The following is a 27,940-nucleotide window of genomic DNA, read 5'->3' on the forward strand; positions in this document are numbered from 1 at the left end:
CTTCTCCCTTTGGTTTGTTTTCTTTCTTCCCTCCCATTCCACCTTCCCTTTCTCTGCCATTTTTGACCATGAAGCCAGAGCAGGAGATGTGGGCAGCAGGCTTTCCCTGGCAAGAAACCAAGAAAGAAGCAAGAAACCAAGAAGTGCTAGGCTGGCATGGCCAGCATACTCAGCACCCCAAGTCCTATCAAGACCAGCAAGCCTCAAGGTCTCTTATCCCTGAGGAGAGCCAGAAGGATGCTGCTGCTCAGGCGCTCTGCAGATTTTTCCCTCAGCTATCAAGTCTTCATGGAAGGACTTGGCTTTGCTCCACACCAAAGCACGCAGGGAGGGAGAGTGGCCAAATAGGTACCCAGCACTTTTACAGGGGTGTGAGAGTCCTCCTGACAGCCTGCTATACCTGGGGCATCATGTGCCAGCCCTTCATTTGGGATTGTCTTCCTCGTGTTCCAGAAGCTGCTTTGGGTTGTATGAGGGCTGTGGGATGGCCTCAGAGTGGTCCTGAGGCTCAGAGTGAGAGAGAGGAGCATTCACCAGAGGTGTGTTGCTTCAGGATTGGAATGGATAGCTTTGATCAGAAAATACTGGACTAGAAATACGACAGCAACATGTCTTTTCTGGTTTCAGCAGTTCTGGTGGGGAAACTGCTCAGCATCCAGCCTTGTGAGTCTGGGTCAGACAGGAGCAGGAAGAACTGCAAAAACTGTAGTAAAGGAAATTAAAAGAGTCAAGCTTTTCTTTTTGATGTATCACTCTGGCTTTGGGGTGGATTTTATGTGCAGATTATCTAGATTTGAGTACAAACAATTCATTGTGACAGTTTGGGTCAGCAAATTCTAGACATGATAAATCTTTCAAACTTTTCTACTGTCAGCTACCATTTGAGCTTCCTGCCTTGTGCTCGAGGGTAGGCATGAATATACAGCTTCTACCTTCCTCCTAAGTGGTTGTTTTCCATTGTCCTACTTCTGAAATATTTCTAGACCCTGCCTGCTGCACCTGGCTCTGTGCTGCCTTTCCAGGAACCTGGGCTTAGTTATTCAGTGGAATCAGAGCAAGAAAACACATCCAAACAACCCCCCCTACAATCCAAAAGAAGCACTGAGCAGCTGAACTGGCTCACTGAAAAGCATTTTGCCTCTTGATCTGCCAAAAGGGTCTAATTAAATCATGGGAGTCCTAGCGAGACCTCTTAACTTTGCCTTACAGAAAGAGTTATGTTGGGCACTTGCAGACATGACTGGCCGTTCTTGTCTGAACCACCACAGAGAAGGGTTTTCCTTTGAGAGGGAAATCCCTTGCAAGACAGTGGGACAACATTGGTATGCACAATGCCAAAATAACTACCACCTCATTTTCATTACTCCCTGAAGACTCATGAAATACTTAAGCATAAATTGTCTCCTCCTGGGGCAGCTGTGGGAAGGCTCGGCTGGGGCACAAGGCACTTGAGCCTGATGCTTGCTTGGGCTGGATTAGCATTGCCTGGTGCCTAGGAGCATTTGTCTGTAGGTTTCTGGGAGGGTGAAGCAGCAAATGGAAAAAGGGGTTTATTTTCAGCTGAACCAAGATGAAATGAAGACAAATTGGAAGAAAAGGCTTTCCAAACTGAGGGCTCCCAGAGTTTTATGATTGTGAGATGATACAGAGTGATTTCATGGAACGCAACACCTCTACCTTTATATACCGCCATACCAAGGCAGAAGTTATCTTTTCCATCACAGTTTCTGTCAGTTGCCTTTGTCTTTACTTATCCCAGGCAATATTTGTAGTTTCTAGTTGCCATCATCTTCTGTTTCCCAAAAGCAACATATCTTCAAGGGAAGTCATGCCTCTAGCTTCTTGCTGTCCAGGGGCTGATGTTTTCATGCATGATGTTGCATGCGACTGCAACAGCTGAGGCAGGTGGGACACAAATAAATACCTGAGACTTGTTTGTGTTTTGGCCTGAAATGGCAGCTGAAGGGTGTGATGTTTTACATGGGAAAGGACAAAAGGCAAAGCATCACTTAATGACTTTAATTCCCCTAGTCTGAGAAGCATTTAATTCTCCTAATCTGGGAAACAGCAAAGAGTTACTGTTGGGTATTGCCTCATGCTAGGATAGACCAGATTATCGTTTGTAGGTCAAAAGCATTTATAACTAAATTCCCACACTAAAGCCATGCTTTTCTGATTTTTTCTTTCCCCCCATGGCAGATTCCAGTGATGGCAGGATCAGCCTGAGATGAGCTATCCGTAGGTGGGGCTGGGCCTTGTTCCCAGGGCTCCCTGCCCCATTGCAATGAGGAGCCATCTGCCAGCCTAACAGAAAGATTTTGTGGCGGTGGTGGGTTTTTTTTTCTTTCAAACCTCGTGAAATTTCATGTGACGGCAGAGCCGCTTCCTGCACCCTCCTTGTGCCACCTTGCAGCCAGGACTTGGTGGTGGAGGGCCACCACCATGGCGGCGAAGCAGCCCCCGCCGCTGATGAAGAAGCACAGCCAGACAGACCTGGTGAGCAGGCTGAAGACACGCAAGATCCTGGGGGTCGGCGGGGAGGATGACGACGGCGAGGTCCATCGCTCAAAGGTGAGGCCAGAGGAGAGGGAAACCTGCAGTAATGATGGAAAAGAGACCTTCTGCTGGGCAAAGTAAGGTGGTGTGGAGCTTTTTCGGCATCTATTTTCTGCATCCACTTTGGCAAAAACAGGCTCCCAGCTCCATAAGGCTCCTCTAAAGGGAAAGGTGAAGGCGGTGGTGGCACAAGGAATGCTGCCTTTGAGCAACGATGGGCCGTGCAGCCTGCTGGGTGAACAGGAGCTGCCTAACATTGCTTTTTGTGGTAATAGGGTGAGCTCTGCCCTCAAGCTTCCTTAATTCATTCCTGACATTGTATTGCCGAGACACCTATGAGCTAACTTGGAGCTGGTGCTATAAGACCATGGCACCACCAATGTCTACCAGCCAGTGGCCTGGACACTGGAGCAGCAGTTTAAGCAGTGCCTCTCAAAAGAGGCCTGAATTGCAAACAAACAACCTGTTTAACTAATACACCAGAGCTGGAGGACAAGGGTGTGCCCCACAAGAGTCCTGTCCCCAGTGCTCTGTAGAGAACTTGCTGGCGGGGGATTGCCTGGTTCCCGCCTGTGGGTGGAGGGCAGCACAGAGCTCTCTGCAACCAAAAGGTCCCCCAGTACCTTTCCCTGGTGCTGGTCTATGTAGTCTTCCCACCCACATGGTTTGCCCATCCTCATGGTCACAGCCAGGCGTTGCTCTGGGCTGTGTGGACATGAGAGCAGGACAGATGCTGTGACACCCCAAGGGCTCTGCTGGAGCCTGTGCTCCATCAGGATTTGACACGCAGGTGGTGTGTGCGAGTAGTCAGTTCCCTTCTTACATAGGTAAGAGGTGACAAGAGTTAATGTTGACCCTGCCCCAGTCCCATGCTGCAGGTGATTGATCCCAGTAAGGAAGCAGTAGAGGCTGCAGCTCCTGGTGGAAATCAGGGTAACCTTTGGCAGGTATTGGGAGCAAGGGGTCACAGATGAATCCCTTGTTCTCCTCCTCTTCCTTCCAGCCCTCTTAGAGATAAACTCCCACATGGACTTGGGTATGTGGTTTTGGGCTACAAATACTGCCTAAAGATGGGAGGGATCTGCTTAGTGACTTTGTGCCTTTCATTTGAATTTCAGATTAGCCAAGTACTGGGAAATGAAATCAAATTTGCTGTTCGGGAACCACTGGGGCTCAGGTAAGATATTGGATCACTTTGAAGCTGGGTCATCTGAGGGCCCTTTGTCACAGCATCCCTGGCAGCTCTGGCTCCTGACACCTGCTCTGCTGCTATGCCAGCATCACTGCTCCCTGCAGAAGCTTCTTGGAGGCTGTAGGATCAGACTGGTTCTGCCTTCTTCCCCCATAAATGAGCCCAAGGCCTGCAAGTTCTTGTCTCACAGCATGTGCTGGGAACTACAAGGACTATGCGGGGCTGGAGGAGTTCCTCGTCTCCTATGTGACAGGTGTGTCCTGTGGGGACCCTGCTCTGCACTGTCCTCTTGGCAGGGTTACTTCCCTCCTTTGCTTGGGTGAGGGGGAGTTTGGCTCTGTCTCACCAGCAAAGCTCGTGTGCATGCTGAGGCTGGAGCTAGTGGGATGTGAAAAGCTGAGTCCTACCATGGGAGGCTTCAGGCTGTCTCAGTTGTGCAAGGGGAAAGGATGAAGGCTGATGAAGGGGCAGGAAGACAGAAATGCTTTGTGAAGTATGAGTGATGGGATCACCTCTGAGCTCACGCTGGGTCCTCTATCTTCCCTCTCATACAGGGTCTGGCAGCTGGTTTCCGCCGTCATGTTTTCTGGGGTCGCCATCATGGTGAGTGAGGGATGTGGTCCTGGGTGCTGCCAGCTCCTGACTGCCAAAGGGTGCCCCAGCATGGCTCTTTGACCCCTGGCATTTATCTTCTTCCTCTGCCTTTAGCAGCTACTGTTTTCCCCTGTGAGGCCTTTACCCTCGCTGTCTCAGTAATGGGCTTTGCCAGCAGTGTCCTTGGCAGTTTGTTCCCATCACCAGAGTTTGCTTTCATAGTCAGGGTCATAAAGCACACACAGCATGGCAGCCTAGGCCATAGAAACCAGCCATGCAGCCCATAGCTGACATGATGATATTTCTTGCACCTCCTTAATTTCCAGTTTCCGGGCCAGTGGCTCCAATCCCAGAAAGATATGATGTTGGAGCGCTGCTGCTTAAGAGGACACATTTTGGTGGCCCTGGTGAGTGCAAGCTGCTGAGTCTCTCTCTTGCCTCTGCCAGGCCCTCGCTTTTCCAGACCAGCTCTTTAATGCCATCTTCGAGGAGGAATCGGTGAGCAGCAAGACTCCCATCCGGCTCTATGGAGGAGCCCTCCTCAGTGAGTGCTGTGCCACTGTACTGGGGACACATGGCTGCCGTAGAATAAGGGGACAGGAGGCCAAAAGGGCAAGAGGGGACAAAGTCCATACCCAGCCAGCCAGCGAGCTGTAGCTGGAGAGCAGAATATCTGCTGTTAGCAAAGAAATTGCTGAGGTGTATTTTGAAAAGCTTGGCTACTGCTGCTTTTTCCTAGCACAGAGTCAGGCTTGCTGCACGTAGGAGAAAAAAGGTCTGTGCATTCTCTGAATACCTAGGAAAGCACCCCAAGTACCCCAGCAAAAGGAGCCTGCAGCTGGGCCAGGCGAGGGGTGCTGGGCTGTGGCTGGGGCAAGGTGCACCCGTGGGAGTGGGAGGGGAGGTGGGGCAGGCGGCAGCATCGCAGGAGGGAACCAAGAGGTGGGAGGCAAAGGACAAGGAGGTGAGGTGAGCTTGGAGAAATGGTTTGGGAAGGAAAACCGTCGTCCTGCAGCGGCACCGCGCGGGGCTGTCGAGAAGCGCCGCGGCGGCGGGCGGGGCGTGTGCGCCGGGCAGTGGGAGGGCGGGCGCGGTGCCCCTTCCCGCTGCCGCCCCGGCCCTCGGGCAGCGCGGTACGCTGTCCCTCGCAGGCATCGCGCTCATCCTGTGGAACGCCCTGTACACCGCCGAGAAGGCCATCATCCGCTGGAGCCTGCTGGCCGAGGCATGCTACTTCGCCGTGCAGTTCCTGGGTGAGTGCCTGCGGGCTCCGGCCGGAACGAGGAGGAGGAGGATGCGAAGGCTGCCGTACCTGCCGGGCGGGAACGGTGCTCAGCGGTGGGCAGGGCAGCGGTGTGAGCAGTATTGGAGCATCTTCCCAGCCAGCTACTCTCCCTTTTCTTCCTACGTGGAGTAGCCTCTGCTCTGGGTTACTCACTGAAGGGCGAAACATTGCCCTTTGACAATTCATTTATTTTTCTTCCTGAAAATGTCCTGGCCTTCACAGCCAGCACTCATCTTTGGAGCAGGCTGCCTACATGCAGGGTCTGACAAGAAAAGACTGTAGCAACCTACACTAAAAAGGGGGATGTTCAGTCATACCAAAACAGAGAATAACAGTTTAGCTGTTTCTAGGGAGCTTATCTATATTTAACAAAGAAGGGGGTTCTTATGTGTGTGTATTGGTAACTCATGAACTGTGATGCTGATTTAGATATGGGCTACGTGTTGGTATCCAAAAAAGAGACATGTTCAATTGAGGCAGTGTGTGTGGACTGTGCATGTTTTGTAGATGCTCCTAAAGTTGAGAAATGTTTATCAGCACTGAAGTGTTCAAGCCACAAAGCAAACTCAGGAAGATGTGGCTCCCACATTTAACACCTGAGCATGATGGAAACTCGCATCTGCTCAAGTGACCATTTCAGGCTGTGGCTGCCTGAATGTGGGTCTGCCTTTAAAGGAGGGTTTCTGTAAGTAAGAGCTCTGGAGTTCGTGACTGGTTGCAAGGCTGTAAAGTCAAGCAAGTGAAGATTCACTGTGCATGCAAGTAAGCCTGTGCTGAAAGCTCCTGCGCTCACAAGGATCAGCAGCTCTTGCCAAGACACTGCGTTAGAGGGCAGCAGAAAACAGCTTTGTGCTATTTGTTCCTTTGTGGTTTTGTATCACCAACCTGTGCCTTGTCTCTTTCCTTCTTCTCCAGTTACCACTGTCTCCCTCGCTGAGAGTAGCCGGATAGCCACGGGTGCCGTGCTCCTCCTGGTCAGCCGAGTCCTCTTCATTATCATCAGCATTTATTATTATTACCAAGTTGGACGTCGTCCCAAGAAAGTCTAATTCCTGGGCTTTTTTGTTATGGGAAGGGTGGGAGGGGGGAGTTTGTGTCGGTAATTTTGCATTATAATTATAACTTTTTTTTTAGTTTTTAATTAGTCTCTTTTGGTTCTAAAGTAGTTTCCTTCTTTACCGGCATGAATCAGTGTGCAACTCGGTGCTGGTAGCACTGCCAGCTGAAATGGAGGGGAGCAGCATCAGGTGGGACCCCCCAGCCTCTCTGCAGGAGGTGAGGAGCAGGAGGAGGAAGGCTCAGGGAAGTGTGTAGGCCTGGCAGGCTCAGGGAAAAAAAAGCCAGTTTTCTGGGAGGAACTGGCCAATTGGATCACAGGCTCTGAACCCGATAGAACAAAGCACAAAATAAGGCCAGCATATTGAAACCAAATCCCTGAGGAGACAGGGCAGTAAGACAACCAATGAAGGACTCAGCTACTCTACTTGGTAAGCCTTGCACCTGCCTGATGGAGTGTATGCCCCTGTGTACAGCCCATTCCCCTTTTAGCAAGTACTGACTGTCTAGGTAGCTGGGGGCTGGATGGGGTCAAACAGAGTGCTTTACAAACAGCTCTTCTTTCCTTGCTGCCAGAGGTGCATTTTTGTGTAGTTTATAGTTTTGCACCAGGTGCTGTGCAGAGCTTTGCAGGAGATATACCAAAAGAAGAGGGAGAACCCTTGCATGTTCCCACTAAAGTGACAACACTGGGAACAGTGGAGCAGCTTGAACTACAAGATGGGACAAGTGAAGGAAGCTATTGGAAATAGCCCATTGAGCACAAAGACATCCCCTTGTTTGTGTTTCATGAAGTTCGTAGGCTGGGGTCCTATCCCCTTCACCCTGAAACAGTTCCTGCAGTTGCAGCTTTACTGATGGTAGTAGCAGATGTGGGTGTGAGGTCACATGTAATGTTTTAGTTAGGCAGGGGCTGGAATGCCATTGAGGCTAGCACTAGTAAGAGCAGAGCGAGCATCAGTCCAGATGCTTGGGCCAGGGAGCAACCTCTAGAGATGGCTGTGAGAGATGGTGTTCCAACTCTGCTGATATGCAGGTATCACGTCTCTTCTGACCTGGAGAAGAGAGGACCAAAGTTTGTAGCATTAAGATATTTAACTGGGATGAAGAACAGCAAGGAGTGGAGCATATGAAGGCATCATTGCCTTTTCTGGTTCTGTCAAGGCCGGATTTTAGTACTTCAGTGCTCACTGGGCAGTTTCTTCAACACCTCCTGGGCTTTAACAGCATTGGCTGCCCTACTTCCTAGCGCTTTCCTTGTGGATTATGCTTGTCCACAATTAGAGGTGGCAGTTTATTCTCTGTGGGACTAAAGCCAGAAGGTGTGTGTACAGGATATGGACTTCTTACTCATGCACTACTGTTGACTGGATCAGAGTATGCTCTGTAATAGAGCTGATGTTCCAAAATCCCAGTAGAAAGATGCCTACACAAACAGAACTGCTTGTGTGCACAACCCTCAAGCTACTGGTAAGACTGGGATCTATGGCTATTGCTATTTAATATCTTAGTAGAGTTAGAAGAAGGTAGTGGGTAGTAAATTGTATGTTGTGTTAGTGCTTTTGGCATTTAGAAGCAGCTACATAAGCTTGAGACACTGTGTGCATTGTACTTACTGGCCATGCAAAATGCCTATCAGGTAAGAATATTGGAAACATCACAACAATAACTTAGTTTCTTACCTAAGAAGTAGATCAAGTAGAGAGGCAACATCCAACAGCAGGCTAAATTCTGGAGCCTCCCAAGAACACACACTTGTCAAGCTGCTTTCAGCATGTCAAAAAATTATACTGAGCAACTAAAACTTTTAATTAAGAGGAGTGTTCCTGTTCAGGTGGAAGATTTGGGCTCTCAGAGGAAAACCTTTACCTGTGAGGCAGGTAATGATCAAATGCAGCCTGGAGAGTATCAGAAATTAGACCAAGTGGTGCTATGTGCGGGAGCTGGAGCATGGCAAGCTGTGGCTGTTGCTCTCACCCTGTGCATCACCTGCATGGGCAGCTGCAATGGCCTCAGTGTGGCACTTTGGCTGTAGTTGTTGGCATAGGTACGTGAAGCTTGATTCTTTGTGTTTTGGGGCGTCACATGAATGTATACACAGATTGATGGTTGGTTTGGGGGGAGGGAGAAATTATGTTTCTGGGACAGACAAGGAAAACCACAGCAAAAGCAATCTTGCAGAAGAAGGAAATGGAGGGTCTTCTTAATGCTGCCTCCCATCTGTGTTGGCCACAGGTCCTATGAACTTAGTTATGACTCTGGTTTGATTAGTGTACCTTAAAATATCATCCCGTAAGTGAGAGAAATGAGTTAGTGTGTTCTGTGAGAGCAGTTCTCCAAAGACTTCCTGATGGTTAAATCAGGTGTGGGAGGGTGAGGGAAGCAGTTACAGCTTTCCAGAGTAGCTTTAAATTAGGTGAGATCAGATTCCTCTGGTCCCCTGCTTAGTAGCTGCCTCTGCAAAACTTGAAATAATCAGCCACTTCTAGGTTTGCCAGTTAACTGGGGGAGTAGCCACTTAAAAGATTTCATACTACTTGGTACCTAGTCCTTAAAGTGGAGAGATGGAAGAAGTTGTTTTATTTTGATGCTTCTTGCTCCATCTTGCTATCACCGGACCATGTAGAAATCATGGAAATGGACTGGGGCTCTACACCTCTTCTACAACTAAGTTAAGGTCCCTGGCACGTCCCTTCTCATCAGCAAGATGCGGCAGGAGAAACATGACCAGGCCTGTTGGAGGTGGTGAATGGGTAGCAGGGGAGGTCTAAGAGGGTGTTTCTTAGGGTGGCTTGAAGATGAAGCCCAGGCAGAGCATCTGCAGCACTGCCAGAAACGCACTGAACCTGGTTGTCTTCACCCTTTTATGAATGAGGGAGAAGGAAGGAGGATGCCGAAAAATTTTGTACAGAATAGTGTCCCTAATGACAGAAGCGCTGGCATCATAGCTGAACGTGGCAATTGAGCACATAATTTGGGATCAAAAGCCTGAGGCATCACCTCAGGCTCTGCTACTGATCTGAGAAAAAAACTGTCTCCACAGGCCTCAGTTTCCTTATCTGTTTATACTGTGAGAGAGGCCTTGGACTGGTGTCATTCCCAAGGGAGACTGCAGTGAAGTACCTGTATTTGTACAGTGCTGTGCAGGGCTAGGAGTCTGTTCCCCAGAGGGTTGTGCTCCAAGCAGGCACAGGCCAGGACTTAAGGCTGACCCCCTTTCTCTGCCAGGGATGAACCTAAACCCTTGCATTTGCAGAACCCTCACTTTGGAGGGTGAAGAAAGCTCATCACTCACATAACTCCCTACATCACCGCATTTATGCCTAACTGGTATCTGGCAAACTGGAGCTGGTGACAAAGGAGAGGCTCTGTCTGTCCTAATCTGGCCTCTCCTTTCTGATCAAGGGTTTTTACATGGGGGGGTGGGGGCGGAGGGGTGGTGCAGGGGAGAATGGGACACTTCAATTTATACCTCATTTTAGCTGCTGTACTTGAGTTTATTTCTCCTATGGTAAGAAAGTGACTGTACTGAACACCAAGCAAATAGTGAAAATTAAAGCTGTTTCACTTCACTGTCACAATATCTTTTATTTTGTTTTGGGTTTTTTTTGTTGTTGTTTTTGTTGGGGTTTTTTTTGTTTTTTTTTTTAAGAAATGCACACAAAAAACCCATGCACAGAGTGCTTCAGGCTTGTGTTCTGGTTTATATTACCAAAAAAAAAATTCCTTTCCATATAAAAAAAGCATTACAGTAGGGAATACAGGATAAATTAGCTCCACTATCTAATAAAAAGTACATTTACAGTTTTTTAAAATAGATTTCAAACATTATTTCACACGCCAGCCCTTTTCCCAGGCATTTGTGACAGTCATTTGAGCATTAAATAACAGCCAGGAGGCAGGGATGCTGAGAGGGGCTGTGGGCTCACAAGCACAGGCTCCTCTCTACTCCATCCAAGGTGCTTGGGCCATGGTCACAGTGCTACAGCAAAGGAGGCAGCAGCACAGCAGCTCTATCTGGTCTCCAGCCTGCCCACAGCTCTCCAGTGAGCAGTGACTCTACCTTTAGCCCCCGACCCCAGACTATTCACCAGAGCTGTTAAAAACAAATATAAAAATACAATTGCTTTTCCTGCCTACAGTTCTGAAAACTACTGTACAACAGAGGGGGCAGCCACATAACCAAGGGACAAAACCAACAAATTTACACGCTCTGCCATACAGTGGGAGTCTGCTTTCTAGGGTTGCTAGTTCATTAAATTCCCCTGAGGGAAATTCTTTTTGCATGTTACCAACTACCACTGTCAGACTTGCACATATTGATGCTGCCTGGCCTTTGCTGGGCTTTTGAGCTATGTTTCAAGTGGCATGCAAGCCAGCCTACAGAGAGGATTTGAAGTCTTCACCCAGCAAAGAGCATTGAGGGATCAGACAAGGTAAGAGAGGAGAAACAGCTGTGCACAGCCCAGAATAACAGGTGAAGAGGAGATCCTTTTGAAGATTGAGGGACTACCATTTGGGAGAGAGGGAAAGTGAGAAAGCTAAAAACAGACAAAGCACTGAGTACAGAATTAGGAAAGCCAAAGAGAAACAAGCCCCAGAGATCCTATTTCAGGTGTGTATATTCAGTACTTAGTGCTCTGACTGCTTTGGTCTGGTTCCCCCAGCTCTGGCAGTTTTTCCTCCTTCCCATGCCACTGGTGGCAGAAAAAGGCTTAAAGGCTTTTTTTTTTCCCTTTCAACCACCCACCGTGCGCAAATTAAGAGTATTTTCCTTCCAGGCTCTGACCTGAGGACTCTGCATAATAAACCAAGGGGAAAGAAAAAAACTGGAGACTGGGGGAGGCAGTTCTACTTCTCTCAAATAACCTCCAGCCAAATTACTGTCTCTTCTGACAGTTTTGTTCTTTCCCTGGGATTTGCTCTCCTAGAACAGTAACTGACACCAACTCCTGAGGCAGAAGGAGAACAGATAAGCTCACCTTCTGCTCGACCCATTTCCTACGAGACTAGTAGATGCAGCAGATATTTCTTATCTTAAATGCAGCACCTGCTGTCCAGTACAAATACTGCTGGGTTTTGGCTAACCAAACTGTTTTCCTTTATTAAACAACAGACCAGAATTTAATGCTACAATGCCTCATTACAAAAAGGTCTAGAGGGAAATAGTTCAGAACAGCTTTCCACAAGGTTTAATGCAACATCTGGGGCTGCTCAGCAGCCCTGGCCGCCTGTTTCATTGCTGAATATGCTGACTGCAGCATGGGGGGGCTGCAGCTCTACCTGCCCAGCCCTATCCTGCTGATGAATAAAGTGTTGTTCTCAAATGAAGAGAAAATGGAAAAACTTCTAACGCCTCCTTCCTGTTCTTTAGTATCTTGATTCCCCAACCTGGATATTTAGCTAGGATCTTTGTCAATTATGGCCTAGGCTTTCTGCTGCTTTTCTCTCTTGCCTGTAGTCTGTGCAGTGCTTTTCTCTCTTGTGTGTAGTCTGTACACAGCCCCAGGGGTGTAAGGGAACAGCCAGAGGATGTACCTCCTGCAGCTGCAAAGCCAGGACATGAGGTTACTGTTCAGCTCCTTCCTTGCCAGAGGTTACAGCTTTCAGAAGAGCTGATTTGAGCCTGTATAAGTGTGCTCACATAATCTGAGCCTATAAAATCTGTAAAAAGACCTAAGCTAAAGGAGAAACCACAGCCCTTTCTATCCTCCCCCACGTAAAATGAGTTTGGGGTCAGAGGGTGACTAGATGAACAATTAAGGCAACAGGAGTTGATGATTCCAGAGAAGAGAAACCAGCGACCTGCCTGAGTTGATATCCATGACCACTGGAGCAGCAGCTGGAGCAGTTTGTCTGCAGACTGGGTGCTCTTAGAGCCTGCCTGGGGCCTCAGAAGCTCCAGCTTAATCTCTGACTAAGGTCCAGTCCCAGGCATCTTTCTCAAATTCACTTCCAAATGATTGAGTAGATGACATGTTAGTTAAATAAAAAACTGTCTCAAGGGAGGAAACACTCTCAACTAAAACAATTCTGGCTTGATGATTACTTTCATCATGAGCCCATGAGAGAATCTCAGGGGAAATTCTCTGAGCAGAAATGATGCCAACAGACTGTTCCAGGCAAACAGCATGCTTGACAAACCTAAGCCTCTTCCATCCAGCACCATGACTGGACCTCCCCTTAGGGCTGGAAAGGATGTAGGAACCACTGTAAATAGTTATGCTAACAGAGCACCATAAACCATTTTTTTGCAAGTATCAAGGGAAAGGCAAAAGCTTACCAGATTTAAAGATTCTATCCTCCCCTTCTCAGGAAGGCAGCAGGTCAGTGATTCTTGACTGGACCATTATTTTTCCCAGGGGATGGGAACACAGCAGGGAACCATTTGGTCTCTTTCACAACAATGAACAATAAATCTTAGTAAAAACAGAAAGGTAGGCACCAAACTCTTGACCCTCAGCCAGCCTTCGCTGAGTCCCATTGCCAAGTTAGATCATGCTACCCCTGCTTGGAGCTCTGGAGAAAAGCCAGCCTCACTGAAGTGCTAGATTTCTCAGACAAGTTTCACATGACAAGGGCAAAGCTTCCACTGAAGAATCTGTGTTTTCATTCTGTGGCTGGAAATTAAAGCCAGAATCATGCAAACAATGACTACCTACTTAGATGAGCCACCACCACTTGTTTCAAACCCACCTGGACAATCAAGGCTAACCTGTTGCCTTATCCAGTCCCTTGTGTGTCTGTTCTTCAGTCCTTTCATGTCTAAAGCACAATGAAGTCGTGCATGGTAGGCTCAGCCTTGTGGAAGAGGCAGCTGTGCTCATCCTCCCACGCCCCCTCCACTGGTTCCATCAGTCTCTAGTGCAATCAGCTGTGCTGGGCTCCTGCTCCGTGGCTGCTGCGGGTGGCTCTGGGCAAGGGTCCGGTGTACAGTGTAGTGCACATCACCTCAAAGTTCCAGCCCCTGAAGTACAATCCTTTTGGTCATTCATATATTACAACCCTCTTTTTTCCTTTTTTTTTTTCTTTTCCCTCCCTATCCCATTTTAAAAAAAATAAAGTTTTTTGGGTGTTTTCAGATTTTGTTTCTTCTGATTTTCCTTCTTTCTTCTGAACATGTGGGGAACATGGTGGTCCATGGGCCATTTCTTACTGGATCCCTCGAAAGAGACACATAGCAAAGATCATGGCGAACAGCTGGGAAGAGGTGGGGGAAGAAGAGGGCAAAAACAAAACAGAGAACCAGAAGAGTCAGCTGCATCTTCCATAAAATCAGCAAAGCCCCCCCCCAGCCCTGGGACCACCCCTATTGCTCCCTCCTGACCAGCAGTCAGTGATGCAGTGAGGGGGGACCCTTCTTACCACCCAGGGGAGGCTGTGGCAAAACTTTTTTTCCTAAAGGCGATCCCTCCCTTCTTTCCGCTCCTCCCCACACCTCCCCACGCCACGCCCACCCCTTCCCCCTAGCCCTGTTCAAACTGTTAGTGGCTACAGCAGCAGCCTTGTTTCATTCCCAAACTGCCCTCGGTGTTACAGCAGAGCAGGTTCCACAATCCCCGCTCTGTACATCGTTGCCACTGCCTGGGATGGACACAGCACAGACTTTGCGGGAGGGTGCTTGGGCTCTCTGCCCAGGTCCCTCTCCTTTGCACAAGACAGGGGACTGCAAAAGCACCCAGCCTTGCCCCTGCAATGCCACAGGGACGTCACTTCTGGGCTAATACCATGTCTGGTGGAAGCCTGTTGCTCAGAAACATCACCAAAGAGCCAGGTAGTAATGCAGGACAGTGCCTCTGTAGCCAATACAGTTTTAGGCTCTAAACAGAAGCTTTTAAAGCAAAGGCAGAGTTTGAACATGTTAACCAAGTGACAGATCAGTCCGCTTTGGGGTGCTGCTGCAATGAGGGCAGTGACAGTGGGGTCCAGAGCAAGCGCTGGGTTCCCGAAGCCCCTGTGGCCAGCATGGCAGGGATGAGCTCTGTGGCTGGCCTAGCACAAGGTGGCACTCCAGGCGTGTGGCACTGGTTATTTCCTTGCCTTTTTGTGTCAAAGGATCAAGCACTCATCTCTTTCCAGGCAATTAAACCCACAAGTTGATGACCTTCTTGAACTTTGCCAGAGCACCTTCCCCGGCAAGGGGGAGCACCTGCCTGTCTGCCTCACTGCTGGACATCTACTGACACTGCTTTCCTTATTGTCAAACAGCAGTAAGTACCTCAATAGCCAACACTCCGATGGCAAGGGCTCCTGCAAGGTACACGTAGGTCTCAAAGGAGTTCAGGATCACAGTGTAGCAGCCCTAGGAAAGACAAAACGTGGTGAGACACACCTGAGCAGTACATTGCATTGTTCTTACAACATAGCCCTCATTAGAACATGAGATGCTCTCAGACCCAGGCACCCAGGCACCACAAGCATGGCTCCCTCTCACCATCTCACCCAGCCCCACAGCACAGGAGGCAGAGACCCACAGGACAGTGCTGGGGAGGGGCAGGTTTTGCTGTAGTGTGATGGGGGTGTTTTACACCCCCAATCCCTCACTGACCAAGAGAAACTGTGAGTTCTTGCAGGGCAGCACAGAGAGGAACTCCATCTGCAAAGGACAGAGATTAACCACAGAGGGAAGGACACTCAGGGCAGGTGACAGACAACCCAGGCTGGCTACAGAAAAGGATGACTTATCTAAACCAAGGCAGGAGATTCTTGAATCGTCTCTCACAACCAGCAGCTCTTTAGAAGCCCAGGACCTTTTCTCTGTGCCTTTCCCCAAAAGACCATAGCTGAACACCTACTGATCTTCTGGCTATAGAAGAATTTCATTAACAACTCATGGCCATCCAGTATGGCAATTCTTCCACTTATGAAGCATAGCCACCATAATCTTTAATGTAATTTATTATTGTTCACACAATTAACAGCTGGTAGGTCTTCCTGCAAAAGTTTTAGGATGTTTCTGGAAATCATCAGCTTATCCTGGCCTCAGTTCTCCCAGCCTAAAATTCCAACCCACTGGGAAATTTCTGCAAACAGGACACACAAAAAGCAAAAAAGTAGACTGGAGTGCGAAAAGTAGCTTCCTCTCCACTGGGAATATACTTCACATATACATTTTAATCCCATCTATACTGCTGGGAAGTTTCAGTCACCTGATTTTTTCCTTCCATCTGTAATGAAAGTGTCTGAACTCCAAAGACAGCACAAAGTTACGTACTGGTGTTCATGCCAGATCCTGCTCAGTGCGAGTGAGGCTCAACCAGCAGAGAGAAAAAGAGAGCATGGAGAGCATCCACTTATGAGGCTGATCCACAGGTTCCAGACCACCAGCTTTAACTGACCTGTTAAAGCTATGCTCTTTTCAATGTGAGACCACTCAGCACCAGCTCTATTCCAGCCATGTTTCAGTCAAATTTTCAAAGAAAAGCATCCAGCCCAGCAACAAAATGTTTGTGTGCTTGCCAGAACTCACACTTTAACCCAACCTCCAGCATGCCCTGCTCAGCTGGCTATAAACAGGGGTGAGCACAAGGGCAGAGAGCACTGTCCTATCAGCATTGTATCCTAAGAGCCTGACTTTGCTCCAGGAATCCCTCAATTCAGCCATCGGTTGCTTTGGATTGCCTCTCTTATTTTACACAAGCGCACTACTGTGTGCTTGATGGCACTCACTCTGCACATGGCATCTCCCACCAAACCTCTGGGGTGGCATGGGCTCGCAGGAAACCTTCCCTTTCCATGGGAGTGGTTAGCCTCAGCATCACCACTCAGGGAAAACTTTAACCCTCTTTCTCAATATATTTCTCTTTCCTGACCCACTGTCTGTCATCTCTCTCCTCCCCATCTACTCACAGCAATCAGACCTGGCAGAAGCAGCACAGTGCTGTCTGCTATGATCTCTCACCCAGGGTGCCTTTGCCAACCATTTCCAGCTGCCAGTCAAGGAAGAGTTCATACACTGCTTCCAAACTCCTTTACTCTCTTTCACAATCTGCTATCAAGTGCTGAAAAGAGGACCACTGCTTAGTCTGCAGAGAGAAGGAGGCTTGTACATAGGGTCAGTACAGAGCTCGGTTGGCTTATTAATGCTGAGGTGAACACAATCAGGAATTTTGCTAGAAAGTTTCTTAAGCATCATGTCTTGGTGACATCGTAAGGAAACATGACTGTAGAATCAGTGTCAATGGGATGAACTGTCTTGTTCCAGTCTAGTATTGTGAAAAATTGCTAAGTTGAGAGGCCTGGCAAAAGAATCATAGAATAGAACCATAGAATGGTTGGGGTTGGAAAGGACCTTAAAGATCACCCTAAAGATCCAACCCATTTGTTACAGTCAGGGACACCTTCCACTAGACCAAAGCCCTATCCAACCTGGCCTTGAACATTTCCAGGGATGGGGTGTCCACAACTTTCTCTGGACAACCTTTTTCAATGTCTCATCACCCTCACAGTTAACAATTTCTTCCTTTCTATCTAATCTAAAACTCTCTTTCAGCTTGAGGCCATTCCCCCTTGTCCTAACACTACATGCCCATGTAAAAAGTCCCTCTCTAGCTTTCTTGGTAGGCTCCCTGTAGATACTGGAAGACTGCTATAAGAAATGCCTTTTTTCTACTGTAAAGAGTAAAGAAGCAGAGAAATAAAGTTTTCCAACATTTGTCTTCCTTGGAAAACAGCTATGGTTTCCTGTGGCTGTTTAACTCTTGATCTCTTGATTGCATATGTTGATTAGGAGTCTTCGTGAACTAATTGGAGCCACTACTGCAGCCAGTAAGAGTCAGGTCCAACCCATTCTCACTGACCTGTGCTGGCTTGCTAATTAACTTCTCAGAGGTAGTTCTGACATTCAGAAACACAGTAAAACTTGATATAAATTTCCACCTCACCTCTCAGTCTCATATGAAAATCTTCATATTAAGCACAACATGAACTTAGCAATGTATGTAATGAAAGGGGATTTTCAAAATCAGACATATGCCATCGCTTCAAGATCTGTCAGCAGAAGTGTAATTAGTGAGGTACAGTCAGGACGTGTCAGATTCACTGGTTACCCATGACCACTGCAGCCATCTCTCTGCCCACTGTGAAAGTCCTTTTCCTAGTGTTCGGCCTCCCTTACCTGTCGGTTCTGAAACCTCTCAATGCCTGTGAGGCAAGCTTCCTTGTTGACAAACATCCCCTCCCGGCTCTGGAGCTCTCGCTGACAACAAGCCTCCGGAGTCATCTTTTCCAAAGAGGAGTGTGGAAGGTGAGGGATAGCTTCAAAATCTTCTGGCCCGTTCACTCCACAGCAGGCAAACTAGGGAGAGGCACAGAGAAGAAAGGAAGACAGAATTGATGCTTAGCTCTGAAAGCAGACACAAGAAATCTACCAAAGATCTATTCTTGTAAGGATCAAAGCTTTAGCCAAAGCAGAAACAAAACAACTATTGTTTCCAAGAAAGTGGGTTGTGCTTGTACCTTGGAGCTTCTGCTTCATCAAAGTCTTTATAAAAAGTCCCACTGTTTCCATGTCGTACAGTAGATTCTAAGGTACTACTGAGAGTATTGCCACAAACTACACAGGGCTTTGGAACATATCCAGAATGACTTGCTTGAGATCACCCAGCAAGTCTGTAAGGGAGCCAGCAGTACAATCCAGGCTCCCATTCTCTCCATAGTTAATGGCCAGGATTGTTGCTGCTCAAAGGCACTGCTAGGTGATTCAAGTAAGGTCTCTCTTTAGGATTCCAGTCAGGTCCTTTTTAAGGATTCAAGTCATACTCTGTCTCCTTTCAGTCAGCAAAAGGAAATGTCTTTATTATAGTCCTGAATCAGCATGAAGAGCAGCAATCATCTTTTCCTTTTAAGATTAAAATTGACTTTTCATCCACAGAGCCTGACATCCTGCTTTTCACCCCTGAAGAGATAACACCATGGGGTGTACTGAGCACTAAGCTCACATGTGTACACACACACACACGCACACACACACACACACACACACACACAGAGAACTTCTTGTGGTAGGTAATAACAGCTGCAATTCCAATGACAGTCAACTTGTAACCTGCCCAATTAGGAGTGTAATAACAAAGTCAGTTTTGATGGCTAATATTTTTATAGTGAAAATATGTCATTAGGCACACTCCTGCCTAAGCTGCCACCTACCAACTCACTTCACAAGAGCTAACAAAAGAGCATTAGTCAGCACAAGTTTTTGGCTGCTAGGCTGGAATAGTTCTGAAGTAGTCTGAAAGGTGAAAGGCCCAGAATAAATGCAGTGATATTCAGTCGCAGACACCTCCACTGCTTTCTGTGCCCACTGTTTGAAACCTGGGGGTAGTCAGTCAGGTCAAATGGCTTGGGCTTTGGCAAAACACAAAAGCTGATACAGTTAGTGGGAGTGTCTCGGGACTGGTGGCAGCTCCATTTGAGAAAGACTGGCTGCAAGCCAAATTCTCACCTCCCTCCAACCGCCGCCACAAGCCCCGGTGCTAGGCTTGACGCAGCAGGATGGTGGGAGGAGGCTGGCCCTGGGTGAGCTGAGGGTGTGGGCTGAGCACCGTGTTGGTGGCCACTGACCATGGGCAGCATGAAACTGGCATGGTCTGACTTACTGTGATCATAACAGAGTTCCAGGTGGAAGAGAAGACGTCTGTGTCGTTGTTCCTCTGGTAATGCTTCTTCAGCTCCTTGGTGAAAAACTCTCTGGTCAGCTGAAATGCACACACAAGTGGAAATGTAAAGGCTACTGCCAACACCTTTCCCAAACACTTCCCAAAGCTCCCTTCTGTGAATGCTGGGGGTTCTTTCGTTGTTTTAGGTTTGTTCTTTGTTTTGCTAACCTCAGAGGAGAAACATGGGAAAAGCCCCTGGCTGAACCATAACTATATCCAGGGTGAAAGGTACCTGTTGAATAAAACTGTTGCTCATTAAAATCAGGGATTGAATTATACCTGTACTTCTAGGATAATGTTAACACTTAAAGGTTGGTTGGTTTGGTTTTGGGTTTGGGTTTTTGTTTGTTTTTTAATTTTCAGCCTTATTTGAAAGTATTTCATAAATTGTAACAGACCCTAAAACAGAGTTTAGAATTATCTTCAAATCCACACTGAAATAGTAGTTTCACTTAATGTGCTTTACGAGATCTGTAACTAAAGCACGATTTCCCCCCCACTTTTCATTCAAACCAGTTAACTTCCTACTAACAACACGGGAGCTGCTCTGAATTTACTTCCATGTGTGAGAGAGCAGAATGAAGCCCTAATATGAAACTTTCTGGGAATGAAAAGGAAGTAAAAAACATATAACAAATAGGAAATGTTAAAGTCAGCTTACGAATCAGAAAAAAACACCATTTCCCTGACAATGCTATAGATTAGTTAAACTAACCCACACACATGAAGAAAAAAACCCTCTTTATATTTCCAGGACTTAGATAATTTGAACATTTTTCCTAAGGCCAGCAATATAAATGGGTGGAATTTCATTTACTCCTGTTTACATTTACAGTAAAATAGAAAAAAATGCACAAACAATTTGGCTCAGAGTCTTCTCAAAAAGTCAGACACCTTGAAATTACATTTACTTAGGATCACTCTCTGGAGGAATAGTAAATATAAAATCCTAATAGTCTTGTTAAATTGAACACCCCAGTTCAATCGTGCTGCCTTTCTGTCAGTTCAAGATGAAAACCTCAAGAAATCTCCTTTTCAGACACCCAATAGGTCTTGACTTGTGTGGTCCCTTCTTCAAAATACCTTATGATTTGTGATCCACACAGGCAAATCTTCTGCCATTTGCAAAGCTGCAGTGAAGGGGGCTAGACTTGGCTGGCTACAGCACTGCTCTAATGTTGCGTATTTGCAGGATCAGGAATTAAGCTGCCTGAAAAATACCCTCTTTACTCTCCCTTGTTGTTCATACAGTGCTGCTGATGCAGTAACATATACTGTTACAAGCTGGTTTCAGGTTCTTTATATGCAACATGAAATATCACACAAACACATGCATATGTATGAAGTCTATGGGTGGGCACAAAACACAAGCACAAAATTGTTTGTTTCTGTTGCAACTGACAAAATCTAAGGAAAAAAAGAGAAGGCTGTGGTGACTTTTTTAAAGACCCTGAATACCACTTAATATTAACTTCTCTTTTACAAATAGAAATGAAGGCCAGATTTAATGACTATGTCAATACTGGGTAAAACTTTGTCACAAATACTTGAATCATGCAGGTAGCTCAATCTCATTACCTTTTAATTAGATATGATGCTAAATTCCTAAATGACTTATTTGGGACAGATATTAACTCTTTTTTTTTGCTTTTGACTATTAAAATACCAGAGAACACAGCATTTTTGCTTTGGGAATTTGGTGCACTGAGGGAGGGTCAGGTTAGAAGAAGCTGAAATATATCCTCAGTATTCTCCTTTCCTTTCCTTTCACTGTGTACTTTATCCACACACAATCCAACCCTGCAGAGAGCAGCACATTTTTTTGATGCTTGTCTGGTCCTGAAGCACAGACTTTGAAACTGATACTACCATTGGTAATAATCCCAGTTGGCTGCCTTTGTCGGGGTCTAAAACAAAAGAGTAATTTAAATATAAAGTGAAACTTTTATTTTGACAGCAGCAATCCCAGAGGAAATTGTTCAGAGTTTGTGTGTGATTTTTACGACACTTGGCCTAAAACAGAGCCGTGGGCTGGAAGGGTAAGTTTACCAGAAAAATAACTGATTCTATTTTGTTGCTCTATAACTGCTTGTTCCAAATATCTGAAGTTCAGAAAAATGTGACTAAAGAAAAAAAAGAGGACAATAAAATAAGACAGTTCTACAGCCATGCCCATGGCATCCCTCTCACTGAAACTAGTACCAACCCTGAGGAAGTCTATGCACATTGGAGTGCTATGGCAAGAACCATTCAGAAGGCAGCAAAGGACCTACTAATAAAACTAGATCTTTGCACATACTTGGAAAAACACAATTGTACCAGCCACAGCCATGAACAATAAGGAGCTGTTCAGCTGTGTTTTTCTCTCACTGTTCTGGGGGTGACGCCTCCAGTACAACACATCCATGCATACATTTACATGCCAGTGAATGAAGTGTGGCTGTTTTGTCACACTGGTTCAAGAAATGGCTTGGCTGGGATCAGTGCAGCCAGATGAAGAGGGCTTAGAAAAAGGAGGGCATTTCTGCACAACACAGGCGTGCATGCATGCTGGCACTGCCCAGGAAGGGCACAACCTTCTCATGCAGTGCTCTGTTTAAGAATACTGAATACTGTGCAAGAAGCTGCCTTCACAGTGCCTGCTTGGAAAACAGAACCCACTCCTATCCATCTGCATTGGCCTGGAGCATCCTGATGTTTGTGACACAGTACAGTGCTTGTAGGTACAGTCATCAGTGCTGCACTTCTCGCTTCCACAGTGCCTTCCATTGGAGAGACCTCCGTCCACTCAGCTGAGGAAGGTTCATATTCTTTAGCTTTTACCTCATGTCTGAGGAAATAGACGTATCAGGAACCAAAGCGACTTGCTTATCGAATGTTAGAACTGCAGTTAAAAATCCAAACTCTATCCAAAGGTCTACCACTGGACTCTTCTGCTCCTACCATCCCATTTTCTTGATGCTAGAACAATCCACTAAAAGTAAAATATCCCTCCAGGTTTTTTCCCATCCAGACTTCTGAAGGGCATAGAAAAAGCAATTCCTATACATGGAGTCAATTTGACCTTTCATAGCATCTCTCTAGTGTTCATGGAAGTCATTTTTTTATGGGGGAACTTATAGATGAAAAAGGGTTCTCCAACCCCCCCAAAATCTCCTTTTCAAAGGAAGAGAAAGTCTGGAAATCCCATAGCTGATTAACAGTAGCCTTCCTCTTCAGAGAAAGTTTTTAAACAGTTCATTGGAAGTGCAGCTGGACTCGCAGATCACAATAGCTCACCGTTGCAAACACCACTTTTACTCACTCCACCACCACACTCTGCTTCACTGACTCTTCCTCTAATGTCAATTCTCAGCAGAAAAAGTCTCTTTTTTCCTATATTTTTGTCTCTTAATTTCTTTCACTCCCTCAGCAATTAATAATTTAACCCTGTTGAGTGTTTGGGAGCTAGTTTGGATGTAAAACACTACATAGGAGAAAGCTGTACTGAACATTATCTGCAAAGCAAACAGATAAAGTGTATCTTTTTTCTCATTCTACTCACCCAGTGAGACCACAGCCATATGGACTGGTGCAATGATCATCCCAGAATCCTTCTCGGTAAGTTTCCAAGAAATTCAGGTTGCCTAAATGTGCATTTACTACCTCATGCCTTGAAAGTAATTTGTTTTGCAAGCAAGAGAAAAGCACATCTGAACTTGAACCTAAATTGTTACTGTGAAGAATTCTTCCCGACACAGGGTCACTGGAAGACCACCTCTGTGCCTATGGACATCCTGCCCAGCCATCTAGCCTCACCCTAACCCCAAGGTGACAGCAAAATTGGCCACAAGTACTTACAAGGCCAGAGAAGCTACCACCAAAATACATTGCAACACCAAAACAAGGGGTACTTTTTTCAGAACAAACCTGAGGAGAGAACAAACCACAAGAATTTGCAGACCGAGTTTGACTTCTGCACAGAGCCATCTATGTTGGGATCTGACGTTCTTCATTCCTTCCCATTTAAGCCCTTCCTTTCAGTCATTCTGACAGAGTGGGAAGGTGATGATACAAACAAGAAGATAAACTCAAGAAAGATAGAAGTTTGTTCCCCTTCAAGTTTTATCTTGCAAAACACCGTCAGATGCTACAGTAGAATAGCCACTGTGACCTTATCTTGTAAGATAACATGTCCTTACATGTCCTGTGGCTCCCATGGGAGTGGAAGGTACTGATACTTTGCCCAGGAGCAGGTTGTAAGCGAGGAGAACACAGAACACAGCCACCCTGCACTCAGGACTTGCAGCACGACTGGGCAGTTTCTTGTACCTTTTACGAGTTTCTGAGAGAGAAGATGAGAGGTGGGAGCTGTCAGTTGACAGTCATTCCCTGATCCCCAGGGAGCGTATTCTCTCTGTCATGAAGCTTATATCTGGGCCTGCAGGGCATTTCTATGTGTGTGGTCAGCTACTTGTACTGAACCAAAGGAATTGTCTAAACCAGCAGAGCTGTAATGGCCAGAATACACCAGAGCCCCCATGCTGCAACATATTTATGAAGCTATAGCTGTTCCCATGAGGGCATGGCCTCAAAACCTAAGCTGGAATGGGGCACCCACTCTGTGTGCAGAGTGCCATCCCTTCCCCACTGCCTTCAGATCTGAGGCAAAGACAAAAAAAATCAGTTTATAAAGGGAAAAAATCCTCTCACTACCTCCCCCCAAGCCCATCCTACAAACACCATGGTGTCTTGCTGTGAGCTTCCTAAGTCTTGATTCTTTTGTATCAAAAGCTTTTTATATAAATAAAATTAAAAGTATATCCTGGTTCAAGAAAAGCATCATTATACATGGCCCTTCTATGCTCATACGATATTTCTCTCACATTCAGTACAGAAAATGTGCTGTATGTTCTCATACTACCAGTGGAAGCCAGATAAACAAAATAAATACTAACAGTCACAAGTGACCACCTCTACTGACCAATCTACTTTCACACCCATCACTCAGAGAAGGATGGACCTAGTTCAGTCAGGCTCTTCGTTGGCATATGTGAACACATAAATACACAAACCTTTGCTGCTTAGAGAAAGAAATGAGACTGTGGTTACTACTAGTGTAATAAAAGTCTACTACTAGCATGGGGGAGGGATGATGGCCATTTAATAATATGCATAGCAGCAGAGTAGAGTAAGGCTACATCACATGAAGCTTTGGAGAGAAGGACTAAACTCTAAGCAGGGCAATATGCAAGGGAACCACTGATGGGACTGAAAACTGGACATAGGGAGACTTGCTTAGGGCAGGTCAGGAAGGATATCTTGCAAGCAGCATTGATAGAAGTCTGGTGAACATTACAATATGGAAATTCAGAAGGAATATGATTAGAAGATTCTCAAGAGAGCTTTTGCACTGCACAGCATGCATTGGCTTTCCTGGTAAAACAGGAGTTTTCTCTATTAATAGTAATATTAAACACATGCTATACTGAAAGAAAAATAGTTGCCTTTAGGGTTAGTGTGACTTTATTATAAAGGTTCTTCGTAATGGAATGTTCAACTGTTTGGCTGCAAGAGAGTCAGGAAGACCCTAAAAGACCCAAAAAACTCGAGGAATAAATAGCCCCCTGGTGCATGCAAACTATCCACCCTGCACAGTCCAGGTTAGTTAGCATTCCCTGACTTGCTGGCAGTTCTGCAGTCTGATGGTAGCAATGAAGCAAGTTTGCTGGTATTTGAAACAATCAGTTGCTCTACAAACAAATCAACCACCATCTAACACCATGCTCCAGCTGTGTACAATCCCACTGAAGTTCAGTTTGCCCACCATTGGATACTTACATTTTCTCTGAAGATAAAAGCCAGGATTGCAGCTGAAAGCTCTGCCAGGAAGATTAACAAAATAAACATGAAGAACTGGAAAAGAGAAGATAAACAAAAAAGCACAGACAGCATTACATGTGAGTAATAGGTAGTGGGAATACAGGGTTTTGCTAATCACCGAAGGGATGGAAAAAATAACTGAGGAAATTTTTTTCCCCTGACAACTAAAAAAAACCTATGAGACAGTCACGTGGAGCACATACAGTCCCTCTCTAATCTCCTCACAGGACATGGGAGCTTGTGATGCTTTTGCCTGCTTCTAATGAAGCAAATAAGGCTACAAAACCTGTAGCATCCCCTGATAAATCTGCACCGGGCTAAACCAGTAAGGCCTGCTTCGATGGAAGAAGTTATATAATCGTAGACATGCTCATACAGGGTTAAACTGTCCTGACACAAGTGCATGCATCACATGCATATGCAGACACACCCTTCATCACAATATAAACAACACAATTTTACTGTGATATGATCACATCTTATTTTCTATGGAGGGAGGCAGTGGGATGGGATATATACTCAAATATTTAAACCTGTGACCAAAAATGGACTCTCTTTAGAGTATTCCTCATTTAAGGACATAATTAGCCTTGGTTAATATCTCCCTCCACACAATGGGATTGCACTGAGTTAAGTAATAACCACACAGAACCTGTACAGAAAGTTGATAACACACCATAAGAATGACATTTGATAATGGAAGAATCATCCATGTTTTGTATAGTATCCAAAGTGTGCATATTGATATCCTTAAATTAAGGGCACACTGCAGACTTGACAGAAAGCACAGCTAGAAGATTAAGTGGTAGTAAAAGAGAAACAGGCGTCCAGTCTGAAGTAAAACCATTACACTTATGTCATCATAATTTTAGGAAAAATAAAGGAAAGCAAAACAGAGAGGCATGTGGCTGTTCATCTTAAACTTTATTTCATCCTGTTGCCCTTGCAGCTTTCTGCTGCTTCAATTTAAAAAGTCTGGTTTTCAGTCTTACTTACAGGCACCTTGTTTCGGTGATGTTACCAAGCCCGAGTGATTCACTGTGCCTGCACCACCCACCCCACAGAATTAAATCAGATGCACTTAAGAGGTCTCATCCCCAAAGGGAACGACATCTTGCTGCGAGGGTGCTGTTCCCTTATCTACCCAGAGCACTCAGGTGGAGTGTTTCCTAGCCAGGAGTGCTGGGATTCCTGCAGGGTCCCACTTCAGATCCTTCTGCCTGGCGGCACACAGGCAGAGGCAAAACTCAAGTAGAGAGGAAAAGAATGTTGAAGGGAACACATCTCCCAGAGCAGGAGAGCCCTCAGTAACATCAAAGAGCTCAGGACTCTGCCTGATCTTGGGACCAGTTCTCAGTTCCCTTGATACCTCGTGCTAGTTTGATGCTGCTTCAGACCACATGAAAGAGTAAAAAGAACAGGCAGTGATGCACCCTCTAACATTCTTAAAACAACAAATGTTGGTGCTGAGGAACAGCTATTGGAGCAGAGCAGGAAGTGGCTAGGGCTCACGTTCTCTCCCACAATGGCATTTATTTCTATTCTTGTAGACAAAATTCAAACTACCTGTTGGAATGTGCAAAATGTTGTTTGGTTGTCAATTATTAGGGCTGTAAGTGATTTTTCCCCACTGGAAAAGTGCACACACCACCCTGTCCTGTTTGTCTCCCTGCTTTGCAGTGGAAACAAAAGAAAAGGAGCCTGGGTTCAAATGACGAAATAAGAAAATCAGATGAGCAGGGACTTTGGTTTCCAACAAAATTATGTTGCTTGATTTTGCTGAACTAGTTAACTCTCTAATTTATTCTTACTGCTGAAGTTTTCTGTGTGGCTTCTTTTTTTCCTGCTTTGAGACTGTTTTAATTTCACCACAGGAGGGCAAAGAACAACTGATGAGAATGAACGATGCTTTGCAAATTCACTTCATCATCCATCAAGGGATCTCAGCATAGTCACTAAGGTCTAAGGTGGTGATCAAGTGATTAATCCCATCACCCTGCTAATTGCATTTCATTTACTGATTACTGGGAAACACATGTTCACCCAAGCTCCAGCACAGGCTTGTGCAGAAGTGGAAGAAGTCATTCCCAGATTATCCGTGATAAGCGTCATTATCATTCGCAAACTGATTTACACTTATACTGTGCATTCTGCATTACAGACTTATAACAGTTACTGTAGAAAAAAACACAAGCAGCCATTAGGGCTGATGAGAAAAAGAAGATGGATCATCAGTGTTTCAGAACTTGCTCCCATTCTGAATTTTAAGGAGAGACAAAACCTGCTTATTATGTTTTGCTTCCAAAAATTAAATTGTTTACTGATATATGAGAGCACAGAACAGCCAGCTGGTTAATGCATTGGACACAGTAGCCTCGCATTCAAATTTAAGCTTGAGACACAAAATGTGAACACAGGTACCCCCCATATCCAAGGTGAACATCCTGAGTAGCGTGGTCTCTCATATTGGTCAAAAATCTTGCCTCAGCTCCTGGTGATCGTTATAGGTTTATCAGAAGTTTCCACAAATCAATGCCTCGTGTTTATTTTTCACAGCTCATCTACCATTCCAGTTTCAAAACCACTGTTCTAAAAAGAGCAGCAATTGCCTTTAACTCAAAGGACCTGAATTTCATATTGAGGAGTTTCAGGGGCTACTACATCCATTTTAGAGGAGTGCAGAACAGGATGTCTGCACTCAAAACTAAGCCAAATGAAGCTAACATGGACTGTTCTTGT

General features: G+C 45.9%; 2 protein-coding genes across 10 annotated transcripts in view; one reads left to right on the forward strand and one right to left on the reverse strand.

Annotated features, from left to right (window-relative positions):
• The window catches only part of TP53I11 (tumor protein p53 inducible protein 11), a 25,356-nt gene extending 15,095 nt beyond the window's left edge, over positions 1-10,261 (forward strand). For all 3 annotated transcript variants that reach the window (XM_027642016.1, XM_027642015.1, XM_027642014.1), the window contains exons 2-7: positions 2,200-2,571; positions 3,675-3,733; positions 4,303-4,351; positions 4,790-4,886; positions 5,494-5,595; positions 6,543-10,261. In XM_027642016.1, coding sequence (XP_027497817.1) covers positions 2,443-2,571; positions 3,675-3,733; positions 4,303-4,351; positions 4,790-4,886; positions 5,494-5,595; positions 6,543-6,676 — 570 coding nt within the window. In that variant the 5' untranslated portion in view covers positions 2,200-2,442 and the 3' untranslated portion in view covers positions 6,677-10,261. The remainder of the gene's footprint in view (positions 1-2,199; positions 2,572-3,674; positions 3,734-4,302; positions 4,352-4,789; positions 4,887-5,493; positions 5,596-6,542) is intronic.
• Positions 10,262-10,367: 106 nt separating this feature from the next.
• The window catches only part of TSPAN18 (tetraspanin 18), a 119,542-nt gene continuing 101,969 nt past the window's right edge, over positions 10,368-27,940 (reverse strand). For all 7 annotated transcript variants that reach the window (XM_027642012.1, XM_027642006.1, XM_027642011.1 and 4 more), the window contains 5 exons: positions 25,160-25,234; positions 19,280-19,378; positions 17,800-17,979; positions 14,902-14,985; positions 10,368-13,883 (listed from right to left, as the gene is read on the reverse strand). In XM_027642012.1, the coding sequence (XP_027497813.1) occupies positions 13,836-13,883; positions 14,902-14,985; positions 17,800-17,979; positions 19,280-19,378; positions 25,160-25,234 (486 nt within the window). In that variant the 3' untranslated portion in view covers positions 10,368-13,835. The remainder of the gene's footprint in view (positions 13,884-14,901; positions 14,986-17,799; positions 17,980-19,279; positions 19,379-25,159; positions 25,235-27,940) is intronic.

The sequence above is a fragment of the Corapipo altera genome, unplaced genomic scaffold (genome assembly GCF_003945725.1).
Source record: "Corapipo altera isolate COAL_440 unplaced genomic scaffold, ASM394572v1 23b, whole genome shotgun sequence".
NCBI classification, from domain to species: Eukaryota; Metazoa; Chordata; class Aves; order Passeriformes; family Pipridae; genus Corapipo; species Corapipo altera.